The 20391-nt window shown below is 44.9% G+C and overlaps 1 protein-coding gene across 1 annotated transcript in view; it reads right to left on the reverse strand.

Moving 5' to 3' along the window:
- Nucleotides 1–20391, reverse strand: part of LOC137656496 (endonuclease G, mitochondrial-like) — a 79781-nt gene that overhangs the window by 25721 nt on the left and 33669 nt on the right. Inside the window, exons 4-5 of the mRNA XM_068390671.1 lie at nucleotides 13120–13232; nucleotides 5414–5495 (exon numbers count right to left, since the gene is read on the reverse strand). Coding sequence (XP_068246772.1) covers nucleotides 5414–5495; nucleotides 13120–13232 — 195 coding nt within the window. The remainder of the gene's footprint in view (nucleotides 1–5413; nucleotides 5496–13119; nucleotides 13233–20391) is intronic.

A 20391-nucleotide genomic window follows, 5' to 3' on the forward strand; every position in this document is an offset into this window, starting at 1 on the left:
CAGTGATGCTTTAAACACCACTGAAGTGATCGCTGTTGGAGACAACAATGTACAATAAGTTTCACCGAGGTAAGATGATATGGTAAATATTGCTACAGCTGATTAGGAAGTTCTCATTTGAACCAGAATAGTTATTCTACCTCTCTCATCCTCCTGATTTGATTTAATAAAGAGAAGACTCAGCTGCTGTTTTGTCACCATGCCCAGATATTTCATCCTCTGCTTGGGCGTGAGACTCTACTTTTCCCAATTTCCCCCTATCCCCAGATTGTGACTAAAGGAGAGGAGTTGATGTCAAACCCGAAGTAACTGCTTCTTATAAGAGGTCATGACTAGCCAGTCATCGAGATATCTTAATAGACATACTACCCTATTTGAAAGAGGCCAAGTGAAGACCAGAGTGATCAATCTCATGGACACTTGGGGAGAGATGGACAATCTGAAGCCCAGGACTTTGAACTGGTACACTTCTCTCTTGAGGATGAAGTAACAGTACATTTAGTAGGACTGAAAGATGGGTACTTGCAAATACTAAAAGAACGGCAGGCTGTATGGTACTTGAAATCTCTATGCTGAAAGGAGTGGCAAGAGGTTAATGATAGGTCTCCACGCCCCCTTCAATTCCTCCATCAGGAAGACCTGACAATAGAAACCTCAGAGAACCATCTCAAATGCCTTCAAGTTCATTTTTCCCTCCATCACTTTCATCTCTGCCAACAAGGTCAGAGCTTCCAGCAATTTTGAGGGGAAACTATGGAACGCCATTGGAATGCAAGTGAATGGACATTGAAGAACTTCTAAGGGTAGTCTGTATCTGTCCCGAAGGACTTCTATAACCCATCGTTCTTTTCCATGCCTCTGCTATATTGCCCTGGCATTACAGGCATCCACTACTAACAGCAGCTGGAGGAGGGGACTGCCAACTTTAGCATTGCCAATCCCCTTTCTTACCTCTGTTGTCCCTCCTACATACATTGGCCAAGTTAACACAAAAAGGTGGTGCACTTTCCGTACCTTTCCAATGGATGAAGCAACTGGAGAACCTGATTGGGCTTTAAGGCAGCTGGATCTTTCTACAAAGCTGATCCTGAAGGCATTTCAAAGCAGCTACCTTCAAAAGGCCTTGACTCTTGAAGGTAGGTGCACAATAGATGAGGAAGTCTTGGCTAACCTTTCTCCACATCTACACAGTTACTTCGACGTCCTTCTGACGAAAGTGACATAGCCTCCCATATTGGGGCGTTCCCGTTCAAAAAAAAAAAAACCATCCCTTCTCATGAGCTAGGTGTGACAGCCACTGTTGTTTCATTAGTTGCAAGTGAATATAGTTTACGTTACTAATCATGCCATAATGAAAAGTAGCCGACAGAGTTCACATGCCAACCGGTATCTATGGGGCCTATTAGCGATAGGGAGCTTATGGTGACAGCTACCACTGAGCCGCTACAGCATTTCAGCATCGACCGATATTTTCAGGGTTGGTCAGCAAACGGAGACCACTGTTTACACTAGTATCAGGTGATTGATCCTTCTGGACAAAATACCGATTACATTAATGCAAGTGCTCTGTTCTAGGCCACCCCATGATAGCTAAAATAAAACCTTGAGTATGGTCTTCATTATTTTGAAAATTTTCATACTTTTTTCTATGAATCAATGCTTTTATAGACCCTCCTAACAATTACAAACCTGTTATATTATGCACTCGGAAACACTTTTTAAAATAAAACTTAGTTTTACTCTAAACATATACTTACGTAACTGGGAATACTGCTTGGGAATTTTTCATTGTACTCATGTGGCAAACTCAGAGAGGTAGAGCAGTTATTCTTGATCAGAAAGAATCACTGAATTACTCATGCTTGCTTCCCCTCATTATCTCTTCTGACAATTCTCAGAAGGAAGAAGCAGCGTTAGTAGATGAGCCGCAAAGTTCCTTGGGAATTATAGTGTGCATTCTTCTCCTTCAGAGGAAGTGACAATTATTACTTGCTAACCATTTTTTAGTTTGCTCCAGTGGATCCATACACCAGGCGAGGGTGAGCACTGCTCCTCTCTTCATCATTTTTGTCATGGAATAGGAGCAATGCTCTAGCCCTTAGGAAGCTGCTTAACCTCTTCCGGAGGAAGTACAGTATTGGCTTTTATCCTTCAATTGGTATCTTCAGGATTGGTCAAACAGTTGTGAGCTCATTTAACAGTCTTCTCCTTTGATTAGATGCAGGTGAATAGTTTCAGCCAGGACCCAATATTGATCCTAGAGGTCAGGCACACCTTGCCTGTTCCTGCTGTGAATAGAAGCTTCACTGCTAATCTTCTACATCAAGATGGAGTAAAAGAGTTCACCCACTGACCGAATCCTTTGGGAGCTGTCGAGCGGAATGAAAGCTTGGTGTCTGTTGCACCAGTAGCAGATGTGTGGTCCTACACACCAATCATCAGATTGTAGGCCAAGTAAGGTAGGGTATACGTTGCCCTTCAAGTCACTCTCCTCCAAGAATGAGGGATGGAGCTCACCAAGTGACTATTTCTCCTGGACTCGGTCAGCTGAACTGTGAACCTGTTATGGCAGATGCCTCTGACATACCTGTAGCAGGTAAGAGTTCGTCCAGTAAACAAGTACTTGTACTATCCCAATAGAGTGGAATGAGGTCATCCACGTTCTTCATCCCTTCTGTGGGATAATCTGGGGGGCCCCAAAGGTGAGTGACATTCCATTCTGCTACCTCTCACACACACACACACACACACACACAGAGAGAGAGAGAGAGAGAGAGAGAGAGAGAGAGGAGAGAGAGAGAGAGAGAGAGAGAGAGAGAGAGAGAGAGAGAGAGAGAGGAGAGAGAGAGAGAGAGAGAGAGAGAGGAGAGAGAGAGAGAGAGAGAGAGAGAGAGAGAGAGAGAGAGAGAGAGAGAGAGAGAGAGAGAGAGAGAGAACGATTTTGGATGTCTCAAAGACTTTTAGTCTATCCGCAGAGACTCTACTTGCTCTTTGGTAGAGCGATTTAGTTTAAGCATTTAGAAAGTTCTTATGATCTTGTCTAACTTATACTTGAATTTGTTTACCGTGTTACTGTTTAATACATCCGCTGGTAGTCTATTCCAAGTATTTGCGATTGTGTATGTAAAGAAATTGCCACATTGAGTGGTGTTGTATCTTTTCAATTGCATTTTGTATCTGTTACCTCTGGATTGATTTGTGCTAAGCGTGAATAGATTGTTGTAATCTACACTTCTTATTCCTATAAGAATTTCGAATGCCTCTATTCACTGTCACCTTAGTCATCGAGCTTGTAGATCAAATACGTTCAAACGCTCCATTCTCCGTCTATTTCCAAGTTGCCTTAGTGTCGGGACTAGTTTGGTGGCCCTAGCTTGTAGTGCTTCCAGTCTATCTATATCCTTCTGAATACTTTTGGAGAGAGAGAGAGAGAGAGAGAGAGAGAGAGAGAGAGAGAGAGAGAGAGAGAGAGAGAGAGAGAGAGAGAGAGAGAGAGAGAGAGAGAGAGAGAGAGAGAGTTTTCACTGTAATGGGGTTTGTAGAGAATGTATCTCTCTGGTCAGAGAACTTTTCAGCAGATCAGACTCTTGCAGTAGACTTTGGATCCCTCCTCTTCTGGGAATTATAAATACTTGAAGGGGACTTCAAGCAGTCTTGCCTACTTTTGGACATTAGGTCCTGGGGTCAGATGATCCTTTGCCATCTCACAGACTGTGATTAAGACCTAATACCAGTTAATCTCTAACACCAATTCAAGAACTTCTTGATCCTATCTCTTTGTGTAACTTGTCACACAGTTCCTGGTAATATGTCAAGGCACTTCAGTACTACTTAAGGAGGACTTGACACCCTCTGTGCAAGTGTCACAGCCTTCTCATTAGTCCCAGGCAGAAACGAAAAGGAAGTGTCCTGACACAGTTCTTTCTGGCTTAGTGAGGATGTTCGATTTCTGGTAAGGTTTTAATAAGTGCATACCTCTGCCATCTCAAGTAAGAACTCACAAGCCAAGCCCTGTCAGTTTCCTCCTGGTTTACCTGTCAGTGTACTTGGGAGTTGAAAGTGGGTCTGAAGGTGTTGGACCATCTTTGCCCTCAGACCCTTGGCCCACTTTTCCTTGGTTCCTAAGGTGGCCAGTAATTGTGCAGAACTCTCAGCTCCCTCACAAGACTTGGTATGTATCCCATCTAAGGTAATGTGTTTGACATAACTTTTGAGGAAAGATAGAATGACTGGCTCTTATACCTCCTTCTTGTTCCTCTCTTGAGGGGATGCAGCAATCACAACCATTAAATGCTGCTTAGACATCTGATGCTGGCGAGTTATGCAATGAAGCATTTTTCTTGCAGACTCCTTTTGAAGGGATGCAGCAATCTCAACCATTATATGCTGCTCAGATGTCTGAGGCTGGTGAGTTACATGATGGAGCAACTTTCTTGCAAACATACAACTCCTCCATCCTCTTAGTAGGGGAGACGATGTGTTGATGTTTTACCAAACAATGACAAGTCCATATTGCTATTAGTAAGATAGGTTTATGGGGTCATAGTACTATCCTCCTTTTAAGCCAGTAATGGCTGAGGCATTAACAGCATCTGCATCCCTAAGATGAGCTGTTATGAGGTTACTGGAGTCACCTCCCTCACATGTGTACAGGACTAGGAAGGAAGACAATTCCTGGGAAGAATAAACCTTACAGTTTGGCTCTAAGGATTTCCTCACAACAATGAGCAAGTCTTCTTATATTAAAAGACCAAATTCATTGGTATTTTTCTTAGCTATAAAAACCTGAGTCCTTGAAATTAAATTTTCCATCTTACCACCTTTCTCAGATCTATGCCTACGGACAGAAGTGGCTATTCAGTGACAGGCTGGTGGGGAAGGCTTCCCCATCGTGCCACCTGTCATTATTATTACAATTATTACTAGCCATGCTACTGTAAAAACCTAGTTGGAAAAACAGAATGCTACAAGCCCAAGGGCTCTGACAAGGAAAGTAGCCCAGTATGGAGAGGAAATAAGAAATAGCAAGAGAACTATGTATCAATAATGAGAAAAAATATAAAACATTTTAAGATCAGTAACTACGTTAAGACAGATCAATCACATATAAACTATAAAACAAGACTATGTCATCCTTATTTTCTTTCCTCAATGGGCTATTTCTCCTATTGGAGCCCTTAGGCTTGTAGCATCCTGCTTTTCCAACTAGGGTTGTAACTAAGCTATAAAAAAAGTAAATTTTATACTTTTACCTGGCTGACAATAAGGATTTGTTCTTATATTGCACAAGGCATTATTAAGAAAATGGGACAGTTATGTTAGAAATTAAATTGAAGTCAAGTTATAAACAACTAACTTACAGAAAGGACTACTTATAAAAAACTCGGACATATAAAGATCATAAATTCTCAACCTTGAAAAAATGTGTTGGAACAGCAACGTGACTCTGGCCCAGAACTTGATACTTTACATAAAGTTTACCATCCTCCTCTCGTCTGCAATATAGAGAAAAAAAAATTTATTTTGTTGTTTACGAAATAAAACCATCTACGTATAACAGGAAATGACTTCACGTCTTAACAAGGCCACTGAGAAGTCTATCCATAAAACAACTACTGACTCAATACAAATCAGAGTCCAAGAAGAAAGATCACAGAGCAAAAGAGTGGAAAAAAGTTATCTTATTTAACCCATAAAGGGATCATCTGACAAAAATGTTTGTGATTATGCTGACAGACTAGAAAATCTTTCTTTCAGTAAAATAGCATTATTGTACAGTATACAATGATAGATTTCTACAATTGCTAAGTATTGAATACCTCATTACATGATACAGTATTTTCATTTGAGCATCTTCCACAAAATCTGGAAGCAATTTGTATTTTTCTTAACAATACAAACCTGGAGCTATTTATCGGGATTTTACTTCCTGCGAAGCTGGAAGACGAGCCCTAAGGCAGGACTTCTTGGGGGACAGGAGCTGGCGGGCCAATCTGTTTAAATAGCTCCAGGTTTGTATTGTTAGGAAAAATACAAATTACTTTAAAATTTGTCATTTGTTCTGTCACTCTATACAAACCCTTGCTATTTATAGGGATGACTTACCTGTTACGAAGGTGGAAGTCCATACCAATTGGCTTTTGGCATTGACCCAGGCTTTTCTTCGTACAATCTTTAGATCGTAACTGGTAGGAACCCTTGCACCCCGCTAAAATATTGTGCTATGCACAATTAGCAGCTTCCGTAAGCTGTGTGCTCGTGATACTAGCAATGTCACTGGTCTAAGTAAGAGCTCTCTCAGTTAGGAACCTTTGAGAGTAATAAAGAATTTACCCAATCCTCCCTCGCAAGAGATATTGGGGACGCAACAAGTATTACTTCTATACCAGTTTACACAAGGGAAAATGGTTCTACCTGCAGACAGCGGAGGCCAGTTTTGCAGAGCACCTTCCGTGCTGTTACCCCCATAGAGTAGAATATGAAAGAAAGAAAGAGCCAGTCCTCCTTTGATATTCATCCCAAACTTGACCATAATTAAAATCATCCCTCCCTCATCTGATACTTGTACTTGACCATCAAGGAACCTGAGGTTTTAAACCATTTATTTTGTAGCCACCACAGGATCCATGAAAAACGTCTCCATGTTCCTGTGGGTCACGTCTTGCAGGAAGTGGGCAGTGAAGGTCATTTGACTCGTCTACATGCCTGCTGACAAATCCTGCATCAAAGAGTAGTCTTATAAAACGCTAGGGCATACTCCTGCCCCTAACGTTATGAGCTCTCTGTCTCTTCTATGAGGAGAAGGATCAGGATTCAATGCTTGATCCATGACCTTGTGAATCCGGTCTGAGAATGTGTTCTCGGTGATCCTTCTCTTGACTTTCCCCGAGCTGACGAAGGGTCCTGACTCTCAGGGGCCAGCTCTTGTAGATTCTCTTTGGTTTAGTAACCGTTGATCTGTATCATTGGTCATGCTGCGAAGGACTCCCAGAAAGAAGGGTTCGGATTCTGGGATCTGAGCTGCCAGAAATGAGGTTGAGTATTACCTAGCCCATCGCCGTGCATGAGAGGCATTACGGGAGGCCCATGGGGTTCGTTGACTGTTTTGTCCGAAGCTAATACAAACGGGAGACCTGTCATCGAGGTCAGGTGAACATCTGCTTTGCGTCCTGGGTCGTAGATGAATCATTTTGGGGACCGCAGGATGCAAACCCTGCCCTGTGGAGGAGGTCTCCCTTCCGACTAAGGGTCTGTTGGCTCGAAAACTCCGTATGAAGAGGAGCGTTTTCGATGTGGAGGAAAGATTACTTCCTTTTGGTCTGATTGCAAAGCATCAAGGACTAGTGGTGGTCTCTCATTGCCAAGACTGAGAGAACGCTTTTCTCCCGAAAGAAAACAAAGGCACTCCTTCAATGCTTGGCTAGTGGCATCAACGGGAGGGATACCCCTTTCGTGATACCCACTACAGTCCACTTGGCCTGGACGGCTGAAGCTGAAGATCTATGTAGGTATCCAGACATCCTCTTCGCAACTTGCTGAGGAAAGGAATCTCTGAGAGAGGCGCTGGATAGTCTCCAGGCATGAAGTTATAGAAAAGATATAGCTTTGTGAAAGGTGTTCACAGGTGGCTGTTAGTCACTGAGGGAGTTCTCTCTGGATCTCCATCAGCAGATGCAGATGAGTCAATGGGCGTGACGAGTCTACCGGGCAAGAGTCTTGCTGGCGAGACGAAGATGGCCTGCTCCCGAAGATCAAGGGAGGGTAAATCCAATTCCTGCTGGAGGAATACCCCAGAGGGGAGATCAACCAGGAAAAAAGGGCCGTTTCTTTAGCGGATCAGAAAGGCAACCACCGTCTACTGCCGGTGCTTACGATGCTTCCCGCAAGCAGGAAGATTGCTACCCAGTGGCTGATGGAGGGACTAATCTCGGTAGGGGAGTGGGCAAATACCTCTCTTCGCTAGAGGAAACTTCCAAAGGGGAAACCAACCGGTGATGGAAGTTTATTCTGCAGAGGGGAAAGACATGACCAAAATCTGCTGCCGTAATCGGCGACTCTCTCCACAAGCAGGAGGATTGTTGTCCAGTAGTTGGAGGGACCCTTCCTCGGAAGGGAGAGCTCCAACACATTTGCAATTTGCCGCACTTTCTGTCACCCATCCATGAGTTCTAGGTAAAGTTGAAGGTCGACATCGGGTGTTGTCTGAGAAACGGGCAGAAGCTCAAATCTGAGCTTTTCTCACATGGGGGTGGTACCCCTTGTCCGAAGAAGTATCCCCTTATCTCTGGGAGGTTTAAGAGTTGGTACCACTCGGACTCTGACCAGAGCTCGGAGACTGAGTGGTACAGCATGGTCCTCTCCACCTTTCTTCAGATGCATCTGAAGGGAACGTCCAATCCGGGAAAGAACTTTTGTCATCTCCTCGGCGGAGATTTCGGTTAATGAACCGTCTTCTTAGATCCGTTTCCTGCCCGGGTCTCATGAAGACCCGAGCTCGTGCCCAGAAGAGGTTGGATTCGAAGGAATCTGCTGACGGCTTGACGAACCCAAATGAAACAGAGACTTCAGAGACGTAACTACTGATATACCTTACATTTATATTTATTTATGATAGAACAAGAGAGTATAACTGGCTGTTATTAGTAATATAACAAAGTGCTTGTTTAAAGTACAGCAGTTTTATAAATATGTTGTTATATTGGGTTGGTGATCAATTACCAAAGAGCAGTTAACATTTACCTCTAGAACGTAAATACTTATCTCACTAGTCTGTATATAGCTATTGGATTAACAGGATTACTATAGCTTCAGTTGAAGACAAATAAAGAAGGTTTAAGGACATCGGTATTATCTCTGATTATTCCACAAAGTACAATTGGGATATAACAACTACTCTGATAGTGCATCTCGTAGAAGGAAGAGACTCCGGTCATCCTCCTCCTAGGATCCCATCGATCTACGGGAAAAAACTTCTGCAAGACGACGATAAATCTAAGGGTACCGGTGTCTGATAAGAAAGCCGGGGGACCTCTCAAGATTTACTTCTATTCCCGATTTTGGTAAACTCAGGAAGAAGTCTCGGTGGTAACGAAGGTCAGCCACCGAGTCTGTTAGGATCAGTACGTCGTACCAAAGCCTTCGGAGAACGAACCCATTCCGGAATAACCAGGTTGACACTGGGGTAAACCTTTATGTGAAAACCTGCTATATGGTCAAAGATACTTCCTTGATGACAGCATTCCAGAATCTAAGAGTAGCAGTCCTAGTGGTTGAACGTACCCAGGAAATCCTGTGGACTAACTGCTTGTTTAACCATATGCCTTCTCGTCGAACAGAGTTTGATAAGCTAACTTATTCCATGAGGAGAGGATAGAACTGGAGACTATCTATAGGAGGAACTGACTGTAGAGGTATGGAGAGCCCTCAACAAAACACTTCGTTCTGCCCAAGGACATAACGTCTGAGACGGGCGTCTGATTGGATGTTTGGATCACAAAGGTAAAGAGAGAATTGGCCTCACGCTTCCATAGGTGGGAGGAAGGGAGAAAGTGTACTCTCATGTAGCTGAGCTGCGATTCTCTATTCTTAGTGGAAAGAGATGTATACCCCAAACTCGTAGGAGAGGACCCGCCATGAGGCATCCTTCTTGAGGATGAGGAAACGGGGGTTATCTTTTAGATAAGAACATCAATGATGTCTCCAGCATCCTTTTCCCAGCCATGACCAAGAGGCCTCTTTTCTTGGTGAAGTGAGGGACAAGGAAGTACACCTCTGCGCTAAAGCAGCTGCCACTGGAGAAATAGCACTTCTACAACAGCAATCACAGTGGTGTTCCCAAGTGGTCACCAGCCCAAGTACTGACCAGACCACACGTTGCTTGTCTTCCTGATCAGAAGAGACAGTGTTTCGACATGGTACGGCTGTTGACAGTGCAAACTCTGGCTGCGGGGGGTGTGTCATTGTCAGAGGGTTGAAGGCCCAGACCGAGGTCAAGCTAAGGGTTGGTCTGGCTCTTCCATTCAATGAAGATGTCAACTTGTAAGGTAACCATGTATCATAAGTGACCAAAAAGAAGAGACAGGAAGCGAAAGAAGCAATCTAGTCCATTGGACACAGTCTGATGAAAACATTCGTAAGGGATAAACATTTAAGAGTACTGAGGAGATCTGGTGTGCTGATGAACACATAGGAAAACCGATAGCACTGCGCTTGTGTGAAAACAACAAGTTCTCGGAGGCGATTAAGGTATTAAGCGCCAAGGTTGACACTTGACCTTTACCCCTTGCCTCGAAGGTGAGTGCTGGGTTAGGTTCTAGGAGGGTAGAGGGTACTAAAACTCCTTCAACTGCAAGTCATGGTAGGCACTAACGGAGTAAAACGAAGAGAGCAGGAGGGTCTTGCTGAGAAGGAGAGCGCATGCCTGTAGTGAGGATCTCAATTGGAAAAGATCTGTGATTCCTACCAGAGAAAATTTCTGTTGAGTGAAATAGAAGAAACACACCCCAAGGGTCAAGGCTTCTGAGATTATCCGGAGGCTATCAGAGATTCTACCTGCAAGCGAAAAGAGCTGTCTGAGGGTGCTGGAAACCAGAAACCTCAAAGAGAGCTGATGAGCTATGGCGAGCCGACAGGCAATGAGGTGGTGGCGAACACCGAGGAGCTGGCGAAGGCCTTGAGGTTGCCAAGCACCAGTAACCTGGCAGACGATGAGCCAGGGGCTGAGGGTGACTGCCGATGATGATCTCGCACTGGCGAGAGGTGAAAGTCACGGGGTGACGAGCGATGATCACACAACGCACTCCTGCCCCTGCATCTAGAGTAAGATGCTCACATGAAGGCGAGTGGCGAACAGCTGGCAGGTGATGAACACGAGCCTAAGATTAGAGAGATTGATGCTGATGATCTCACGAGGGGTAAAAGTCACGCGGTGGTGAGTGACGATCACGAACAGCCAGGCGATGGTCACGAGGTGACCGGTGATCGTCAGAGGATGAGTGAGGAGCAGCTTGGAATTCTCGCACGGCTGGCGAGTGACGAGAGCCCGAAGGCGCAACACGATGGTCCTTGACTGGGCTGAAGAGACGTCTCCTTACCACAGGGGGAGGGGGGGGGGAGGAGAACATCCAGAGTGGCGAGAAGTAATGGGCAAGGTGTAATGAATTCTGAAGTCTGACAAACCCCCAGAGGGGAAAGTCTGCGTGGTTCCTCCGGAGAGGGAACCTGTTCTGACTGAGTCAGAAGAGAAAATCGTTGGTCTCTAGAAGATCTCTTGATCTAAGTTTCAATGGGGGTCTCACTCGCGGACGAGAGAGGCAACCACCTGCAGGAGAGACTTGCCATGGACTTTGCTCTACCTCAGACGGAAGAGTCGGCTCAGCATGGGGGAGAGAGTAGTTTTTGGCGACGAGATCACAGCTGTTGATCTCCGTCGGGTGAAGAAATGTAACAGTTAGCAATTCTCCCCGGAAGCGGACAGGTTTCTAGACAGAAGCAGATGAAGGGAAGTTCACCCTCCCTCGGAAGGGAAAAATTGTCCAAACCCTAGAAACGGACCTCTGGGGAGCACTCTCTGCTTCCCGTCAACAAGCCTTGTTCAAGTTGAAGGACGGCAAAAAGCGCTACTTGTGAAATGCAGCCGAGGCTCGTTTCTGGGGTCACCTTGAAGGGATCCCCAGATTGGAACCCTCTAAGGAACCCAGTATGCCACGCCTGAGCATGAGGAACGAAGGAGTAGAAGTAGAGAGTGTTGCAGAGACGGTATCACTCTTGGCAGGGGTCTAGTCCTTGTAAAGGAAAGGTCATAGTCAGCGTGCTGATCAGGAGCTGCCCCAGGTGCAGGAGAGCATGACTGAGACAGGGCAGGGACAGCAGATTCCATAGGAACGAACGGCTATGCTCTTCTACATTGGCTGTCTTAGCCGAACGAAGAAGTATGGCACCGCTAGCTGAGGAAATATAAAAATTATGAAAGTAAAACTCCCTCAGGCAGACCACCTAACTCACAGATGGGAAAGGTGTCCCCCAAGAGAACAAAAACATACTAAGGACTGAGCATTCCCTTTGCTGGCCATCATCGTCAAAATGAGAGCAGCAGCGTAAGAACTGTGAAAAAAAAAAATTACAATTAATTAATTCAGTTGACGAAACCAACTGCCTGGGAGAACCACTCAACCTTCCGGCGAGAAAGAGATTCCCCGAGGGGGAGCATAAAAGCTAAAGACTAAGCACTCCCCTCGGTGGCTAAGTACAGCTGTTGGCCCATTGCCACATGAAGGAGAACGGCGTCGAGAGCTGAAAAAGTTATATTACAAAGTTATTTTTTCAACTTGATTACTGAAGAAAACCATTCAGGAACGCAACCTAGCACGCGTAACAGGAAAGATGTTCCCCTGCAGAGGTTCTACCGGCCGCCCACGTAACGAGGGAAACTGCGTTGTCATCTAGGAAGAGTAAGAACTCGCAGGGAGAGAGCGTTGTTAAAATCCGAACGGACATGGAGTACCCAATCATTGATGCCTCCCCTGCAGCGGAGGCTAAGTCACTAGGAAGGCCACCAGCCTACAGGTTGTCCAATGTCCAAGAGGAGGAAGATCATAAGAGAAGGCTCTCTGCCCTTAAGAACCTGCCACACTACACTGTCACACAAACAGCAACAATCATCGTAAGAAAAAGCTTAAATATATATAAAAATATTACAAGGATGTTTTCATATATATAAAAAAAAAAACATAAATTTAAGAAAAAACAAATCAAAAGAGTGGTAAGTTGGAGCCAAAAGCAAAGTGGGTGCTCGGCCAAGGTGTGTGTGTGAGCAAGGTAGCCGACTAGCCCCACCCCTCCCACTAACTAGCAGTTGGGGTGGTTATCCCTTGCTAAAAGTCTTATGGCTCGTCTTCCAGCTTCAGAACAAACTAGCATTATGCAATGATGAATTACTGTGTGAAGTGCCCTATCCTCATATACTGTACATGTCTATTGAATAAAGTAACTTACATTGCCACATACAACATAAAACAGAAAACCACAACTGTTCTTGACTAGGCATGGGCCTTTTAGTATTAGGTATTTCATGTACAAGATTTCGTTTCCAAGAATAAAATGCCTATTATTGAAACTTACCTAGGGATATACAAAGGACCTGTGCAGACATAAACATTGGCATTATCAAACACTTTCTTCCTACAATACTGCTCCAAGTCATTCCACTTGTCTCTGTTGAACCCTCTTCCCACCTGAAAGAAAATTAAAACAACTGCCATAAATTCTTATACATACATACATATACCAAGGCACTTCCCTCAATTTTGGGGGGTAGCCGACATCAAACAAATGAAACAAAAAAGGGGACGTCTCCTCTCTACATGCCTCCCAGCCTGACAAGGGACTCGTCGGCTGGTACTGCTAGGGTGGCACAACCCACCCACCCACATTATCCACCACAGATGAAGCTTCATAATGCTGAATCCCCTACTGCTGCTACCTCCGTGGTCATCCAAGGCACCGGAGGAAGTAGCAGGGCCTACCGGAACTGCGTCACAATTGCTCGCCATTCATTCCTATTTCTAGCACGCTCTCTTGCCTTTCTCACATCTATCCTCCTATCACCCAGAGCTTCCTTCACTCCATCCATCCACCCAAACCTTGGCCTTCCTCTTGTACTTCTCCCATCTACTCTTGCATTCATCACCTTCTTTAACAGACAGCCATTTTCCATTCTCTCAACATGGCCAAACCACCTCAACACATTCATATCCACTCTGGCTGCTAACTCATTTCTTACACCCATTCTCACCCTCACTACTTCGTTCCTAACCCTATCTACTCGAGATACACTAGCCATACTCCTTAGACACTTCATCTCAAACACATTCAAATTCTCTCTCCATCACTTTCATTCCCCACAACTCCGATCCACACATCACAGTTGGTACAATCACTTTCTCATACAGAACTCTCTTTACATTCATGCCCAACCCTCTATTTCTTACTACTCCCTTAACTGCCCCCAACACTTTGCATCCTTCATTCACTCTCTGACGTACATCTGCTTCCACTCCTCCATTTGCTGCAACAACAGACCCCAAATACTTAAACTGATCCACCTCCTCAAGTGAGTCTCCATTCAACATGACATTTAACCTCGCACCACCTTCCCTTCTCGTACACCTCATAACCTTACTCTTACCAACTTTAACTCTCAACTTCCTTTTCTCACACACCCTTCCAAATTCTGTCACTAATCGGCCAAGCTTCTCTTCCGTGTCTGTAACCAGTACAGTATCATCCGCAAACAACAACTGATTTACCTCCCATTCATGGTCATTCCCGTCTACCAGTTTCAATCCTCGTCCAAGCACTCGAGCATTCACCTCTCTCACCACTCCATCAACATACAAGTTAAACAACCACGGTGACATCCACATCCCTGTCTCAGTCCCACTCTCACCGGAAACCAATCGCTCACTTCATTTCCTATCTTAACACATGCTTTACTACCTTTGTAGAATCTTTTCACTGCTAGCAACAACCTTTCACCAACTCCATATAACCTCATCACATTCCACATTGCTTCCCTATCAACTCTTATCATACGCTTTCTCCACATCCATAAACGCAACATACACATCCTTACCTTTTACTAAATATTTCTCGCATATAGCTAACGGTATGTCTGATCACTTTTTGGTGGAAGGAAAACTAGTTGTAGCAAAAGAGTGGGGGAATAGAGTAGGTGGATGTAAAAGGGAGCTAGTGAGGGTTGAAGAGCTAATAAAACCGGGGGTAAAAAGTAAATACCAAGAAAAGTTGAAAATGGCATATGCCGAAGTGAAAGTAAGAGAAACTGGTAATTTAGAGGAGGAGTGGAAGTTAGTAAAAGAAAATTTTGTTGGGATTGCAAGTGATGTGTGTGGCAAGAAGTTTGTTGGAGGCAGCATGAGGAAGGGCAGTGAATGGTAGAATGAAGGAGTGAAGGTAAAAGTGGAAGAGAAAAAGATAGCTTTTGAAGAATGGCTGCAGAGTACGAGTGTAGAGAAGTATGAAAGATATAGAGTTAATGTGGAAGTAAAGCGCAAGGTAAGTGAGGCAAAGAGGGCAGCTGACATAAGGTGGGGTCAGGGATTGGGTCATTCATATGAAGAGAATAAGAAGTTTTGGAAAGAAGTGAAGAGAGTAAGGAAGGCTGGTTTAAGAATTGAAGAGACAGTGAAAGATGGAAATGGAAGGTTGTTAAAAAGAGAGGAGGCAAAGAAAAGGCGGGCGGAGAATTTTAAAAGATTACTGAATGTTGAGGATAATAGGGAGGCAGATATAATTGCTGTTGCAGGTGTTGAGGTGCCATAGATGGGAGATGAGAATGAGAGAGAGAATACAAGAGAGGAAGTGAGGAGAGCACTAGATAAAACGAGAGTGGGAAAAGCATCTGGTATGGAGGGTGTGAGAGCTGAGATGTTAAAGGAAGGGGGTGTGACTGTACTTGAATGGTTGGTGAGATTGTTTAATATGTGTTTTGTGTTGTCAATGGTACCAGCAAATTGGGTTTGTGTGTGTATTATACGACTATACAAGGGTAAGGGAGATGTACATGAGCGTTCTAATTCAAGGGGTATTAGTTTGTTGAGTGTAGTTGGAAAAGTGTATGGTAGAGTACTGATTAATAGGATTAAGGATAAAACAGAGAATGCAATCTTGGAAGTACAGGGTGGTTTTAGAAGAGGTAGGGGTTGTATGAATCAGAAATTCTTATACTGTATATTATAATTTTGAATTTCCTATTATGCTACCATAACAGATATATATTACTTTTTGTTGATAATTATGAAAAATGATATTTTAATTATAAAATAAATTTTTGAATATACTTACCCGGTGAATATATAATAGCTGCAACTCTGCGGCTCGACAGAAAACACACTCAAAAAACTCGCGAGCGATCGCTATGAAGGTTGCGGGTGTGCCCACCAGCGCCAACTGTCGGCCAGATACCACTCTTGCATGTAAACAAACCCTTCAATTCTTCTCGTCCCGCTGCGTCTCTATTGGGGAGGAAGGGAGGGTCATTTAATTTATATATTCACCGGGTAAGTATATTCAAAAATTTATTTTATAATTAAAATATCATTTTTAAATATTTAACTTAGCCGGTGAATATATAATAGCTGATTCACACCCAAGGCGGTGGGTAGAGACCAGAGTTAATTAAGTTTACAGCGTATAAGCTAAGAGTTTTTTCATTTTGACAGTTATCAATATAACAAAACCAAAATATATAGGTACCTGGTAAGGAAGTTGACTTAGACGATTACTCTGCCTTGTAAGTCTGTCTTCCTCACGGAGCCCAGCGATCCTCTTAGGATGCTGAAAGACTCCCAGGAGCTGAAGTATCAAGGGTTGCAACCCATACAACAGGACCTCATCAAACCCCTAATCTGGGCGCTCTCAAGAAATGACTTTGACCACCCGCCAAATCAACCAGGATGCGAAAGGCTTCTTAGCCTTCCGAACAACCCATAAAACAATATTAAAAACATTTCAAGAGACAGATTAAAAGGATATTGGAATTAGGGAAGTGTAGTGGTAGAACCCTCACCCACTACTGCACTCGCTGCAACGAATGGACCCAGTGTGTAGCAGTCCTCGTAAAGAGTCTGGACATCTTTTAAGTAAAATGACGCGAACACTGACTTGTTTCTCCAAAAAGTCGCGTCCATAATACTTTGCAGAGATTTATTTTGCTTGAAGGCCACGGAGGTTGCTATATCTCTAACTTCGTGCGTCTTAACCTTAAGCAAACATCGGTCTTTCTCATTCAAGTGAGAATGAGCTTCTCGTATTAAAAAAATCTGATAAAATATGACAAAGCATTCTTTGACATAGGCAATGAAGGTTTCTTAACTGAGCACCATAATGCCTCAGATTTCCCTCGTAATGACTTAGTACGAGCTAAATCGAACTTAAGAGCTCTAACAGGACATAATACTCTTTACAGTTCGTTGCCTACGATCTCTGATAAGCAAGGAATATCAAAAGATTTAGGCCAAGGACGAGAAGGCAGTTCATTTTTGGCCAGGAAACCAAGTTGAAGTGAACAAGTGGCTTTTTTCTGTAGAAAAGCCGATGTTCTTACTGAAGGCATGAAGTTCACTGACCCTTTTAGCCGAAGCCAAGCACACTAGGAAAAGTGTCTTGAGGGTGAGATCCTTCAGGGAGGCTGAATGTAATGGCTCAAACCTGTCTGACATGAGGAACCTTAGGACCACGTCTAAGTTCCATCCAGGAGTTGCCAAACGACGTTCCTTAGAGGTCTCGAAAGACTTAAGGAGATCTTGGAGATCTTTATTGTTGGAAAGATCTAAGCCTCTATGTCGAAAGACCGAAGCCAACATGCTCCTGTAGCCCTTAATCGTGGGAGCTGAAAGGGAATGAACCTTTCTCAGATGTAAAAGAAAATCTGCGATTTGGGCTACAGAGGTACTGGACGAGGACACAGATGCTGACTTGCACCAGTCTCGAAAGACTTCCCACTTCGACTGGTATACTCTAATGGTAGAAGCTCTCCTAGCTCTTGCAATCGCACTGGCTGCCTCCTTCGAAAAGCCTCTAGCTCTTGAGAGTCTTTCGATAGTCTGAAGGAAGTCAGACGAAGAGCGGGGAGGCTTTGATGGACATTCTTTACGTGGGGCTGACGTAACAGATCTACCGTTAGAGAAAGACTTCTTGGAAAGTCTACCAGCCATTGAAGTACCTCGGTGCACCACTCTCTCGCGGGCCAGAGGGTAGCAACCAACGTCAACCTTGTCCCTTCGTGAGAGGCGAACTTCTGCAGTACCTTGTTGACTATCTTGAATGGTGGGAATGCATATAAGTCCAGAAAAGACCAATCCAGTAGAAACGCGTCTATGTAGATTGCTTCTGTATCTAGGACTGGAGAGCAATAGATTGGTAACCTTTTGGTCAACGAGGAGGCAAAGAGGTCTATGGTGGGTTGACCCCAAGTAGCCCAAAGACTCTTGCCCACGTCCTTGTGGAGGGTCCATTCCGTGGGTATCACCTGACCCCTCCGACTGAGACAGTCTGCCAAGACGTTCAAGTCCCCCTGGATGAATCTCGTCAACAGGGAGATGCCTCGAATTCTTGACCATAAGAGAAGGTCCCTTGCGATCTCGAGCAGCGTGAAGGAGTGTGTGCCTCCTTGCTTGGAGATGTACGCCAAAGTTGTGGTGTTGTCTGAGTTGCCTCTACCACTAAGTTTCGAAGAAGCTTTCTAATATCATCAAGGCCAAGTGGACTGCTAATAGCTCCTTGCTGTTGATGTGCATGCTCTTCTGACTTGAGGTCCACAGACCCGAGCATTCCCGACCGTCCAGGGTCGCACCCCAACCCAAATCCGACGCGTCTGAGGACAACACGTGGTTTGGGTTCTTGACTGCTAGGGATAGTCCCTCTCTCAGACTGATATTGCTGTCCCACCATTTCAGGCATGCCTTTACTGGTTTGGAGACTGGGAATGATACCGTCTCTAATGTCTTGTCCTAGTTCCAGTGAGAGGCTAGATGGAACCGGAGAGGCAGAAGGTGTAGTCTCCCTAGTGAGACAAACTGCTCCAGGGATGAGAGAGTCCCTACGAGACTGTTCCAACTCCTGACTGAATAAACGTTTCGTTTCAGCATTAGTTGGACTTCGAGCAGGGCTTGACTGCGAATCTCCATCCCCAAATATAGAATAATCTGGGATGGGATCAGTTGGGACTTTTAGGTTGACCAAAAGTCCCAACTCCCTGGCCAGACTCAACATCCAATGTAGATCCTGCAGACAGCGAAGACTGGACGATGCTCTGAGAAGCCAGTCGTCCAAGTACAGGGAGGCTCGGATCCCCGATAGATGGAGGGATTTTGCCACATTCCTCATGAGCCTCGTAAACACGAGAGGCGCAGGACTGATGCCAAAGCACAGGGCTCGAAACTGGTACCCCACATTCCTGTAAACAAACCTCAGAAACGGTTGGGAATCCAGGTGTATAGGAATGTGGAAGTATGCCTCCTGAAGGTCGAGAGAGACCATCCAGTCGCCTACCATAAATGCTGTCAAGACAGCCTGGTAGACTTCATCGTGAAGTTTGTCTTGACAATGAACTCATTGAGCGCACTTGCCTCTTACGTACTCCTGCAGTGAACATGGCTGCCAAATCATTGGAGCCATCCCTGAGGGACTTGTTCCTGCAGAGAACGTGGCTGTCAGATCATTGGAGCCATCCCTGAAAGCCTTGTTATGCATGACATAATTGTACAGCAAAACTTCAAAGGCTCGAAAATAGCTGTGAAGTCGACCTGTAAAATCTAGGAGCGTCTCATGGCCAGGCGCCAGGGAGAGTCTATGAGGTTTGAGAAGTCTATCTGGGCAGAGGCAGGAACTCCCAAGCCGAGAACTTCTCTCGTGTCATATCAGACTCTCGCTCTATAAGCCAGTTTAAAAGAAGGGAAAGCAAAGGCTGTCTCCCCCAAACTCCTCCTGGTGATAAACCAGTCGCCTAGCAAACGTAAAGCTCTCTTAGAAGAGCGAGAGAGCACTAGCTTATAAAACAACGGCTTCGAAGTAGCTAGGCCTAGTGTAAGCTCTGACGTTTAGGCGAACGAGGAGCAGCAGTTACAAAAAGATCCGGACAAAGATCCTTAAAAATCAGCATGATTTATTTAAAGTCCATAGAGGGCTAAGCAGCTTTAGGCTCCTCTCCGTCTGACAGAGTCCTCAAGGGAATATCAGTAGGAGGGGGAACAGCAACTTCCTCATCTGAAGGAACCTTGTCCGACAATAGCTGAGTCTCAAGCAAGGGAGAGACCTCCCGTGGTGGCAATGCTTTACAAGCAGAGTCCACACGCACTGGTGCATTAGTAGCGGACCAGGACGCAACGTCATGTAACTGCTTGACAGTCTGTGAACTGTCAACAACAACAGGTGCGTGAGGACGCACAGCGTCCACTCGAGACTGCTTTGACTGCCTAGACTGAGCAGTCAAAACAACTCTAGAATGCGGAGGTTGACGCTCAGCGTCAAAACAAGTCAACTCCGATTGTTGGCGAACGTCCTGAACGTCAACAGGAGCATCAGCAAGTGGCCTAACGTCCAAATGTGGCTGAAAATCCACACGAGACCGCATCGAGTGTGGTTCTAAACAACCTGACTGACGTGACTTGGCTACGCCAACGTCAACAGGACGCACAAAGGAACGTTAGGGTGGCTGAAGGCCAGGATCTCGATGAGATAAACGGCTAGGCTCAACGGACTTATCGGCAGAATAGTCTTCCATAAGGGAGGCAAGCTTATTCTGCATGTCTTGCCGTACAACCCATTTAGGATCAACGGGAATGGTTGCGGTAAGAGACGAGGGTAACGTCT

This window comes from Palaemon carinicauda, chromosome 17, assembly GCF_036898095.1.
Source record: "Palaemon carinicauda isolate YSFRI2023 chromosome 17, ASM3689809v2, whole genome shotgun sequence".
NCBI lineage: Eukaryota > Metazoa > Arthropoda > Malacostraca > Decapoda > Palaemonidae > Palaemon > Palaemon carinicauda.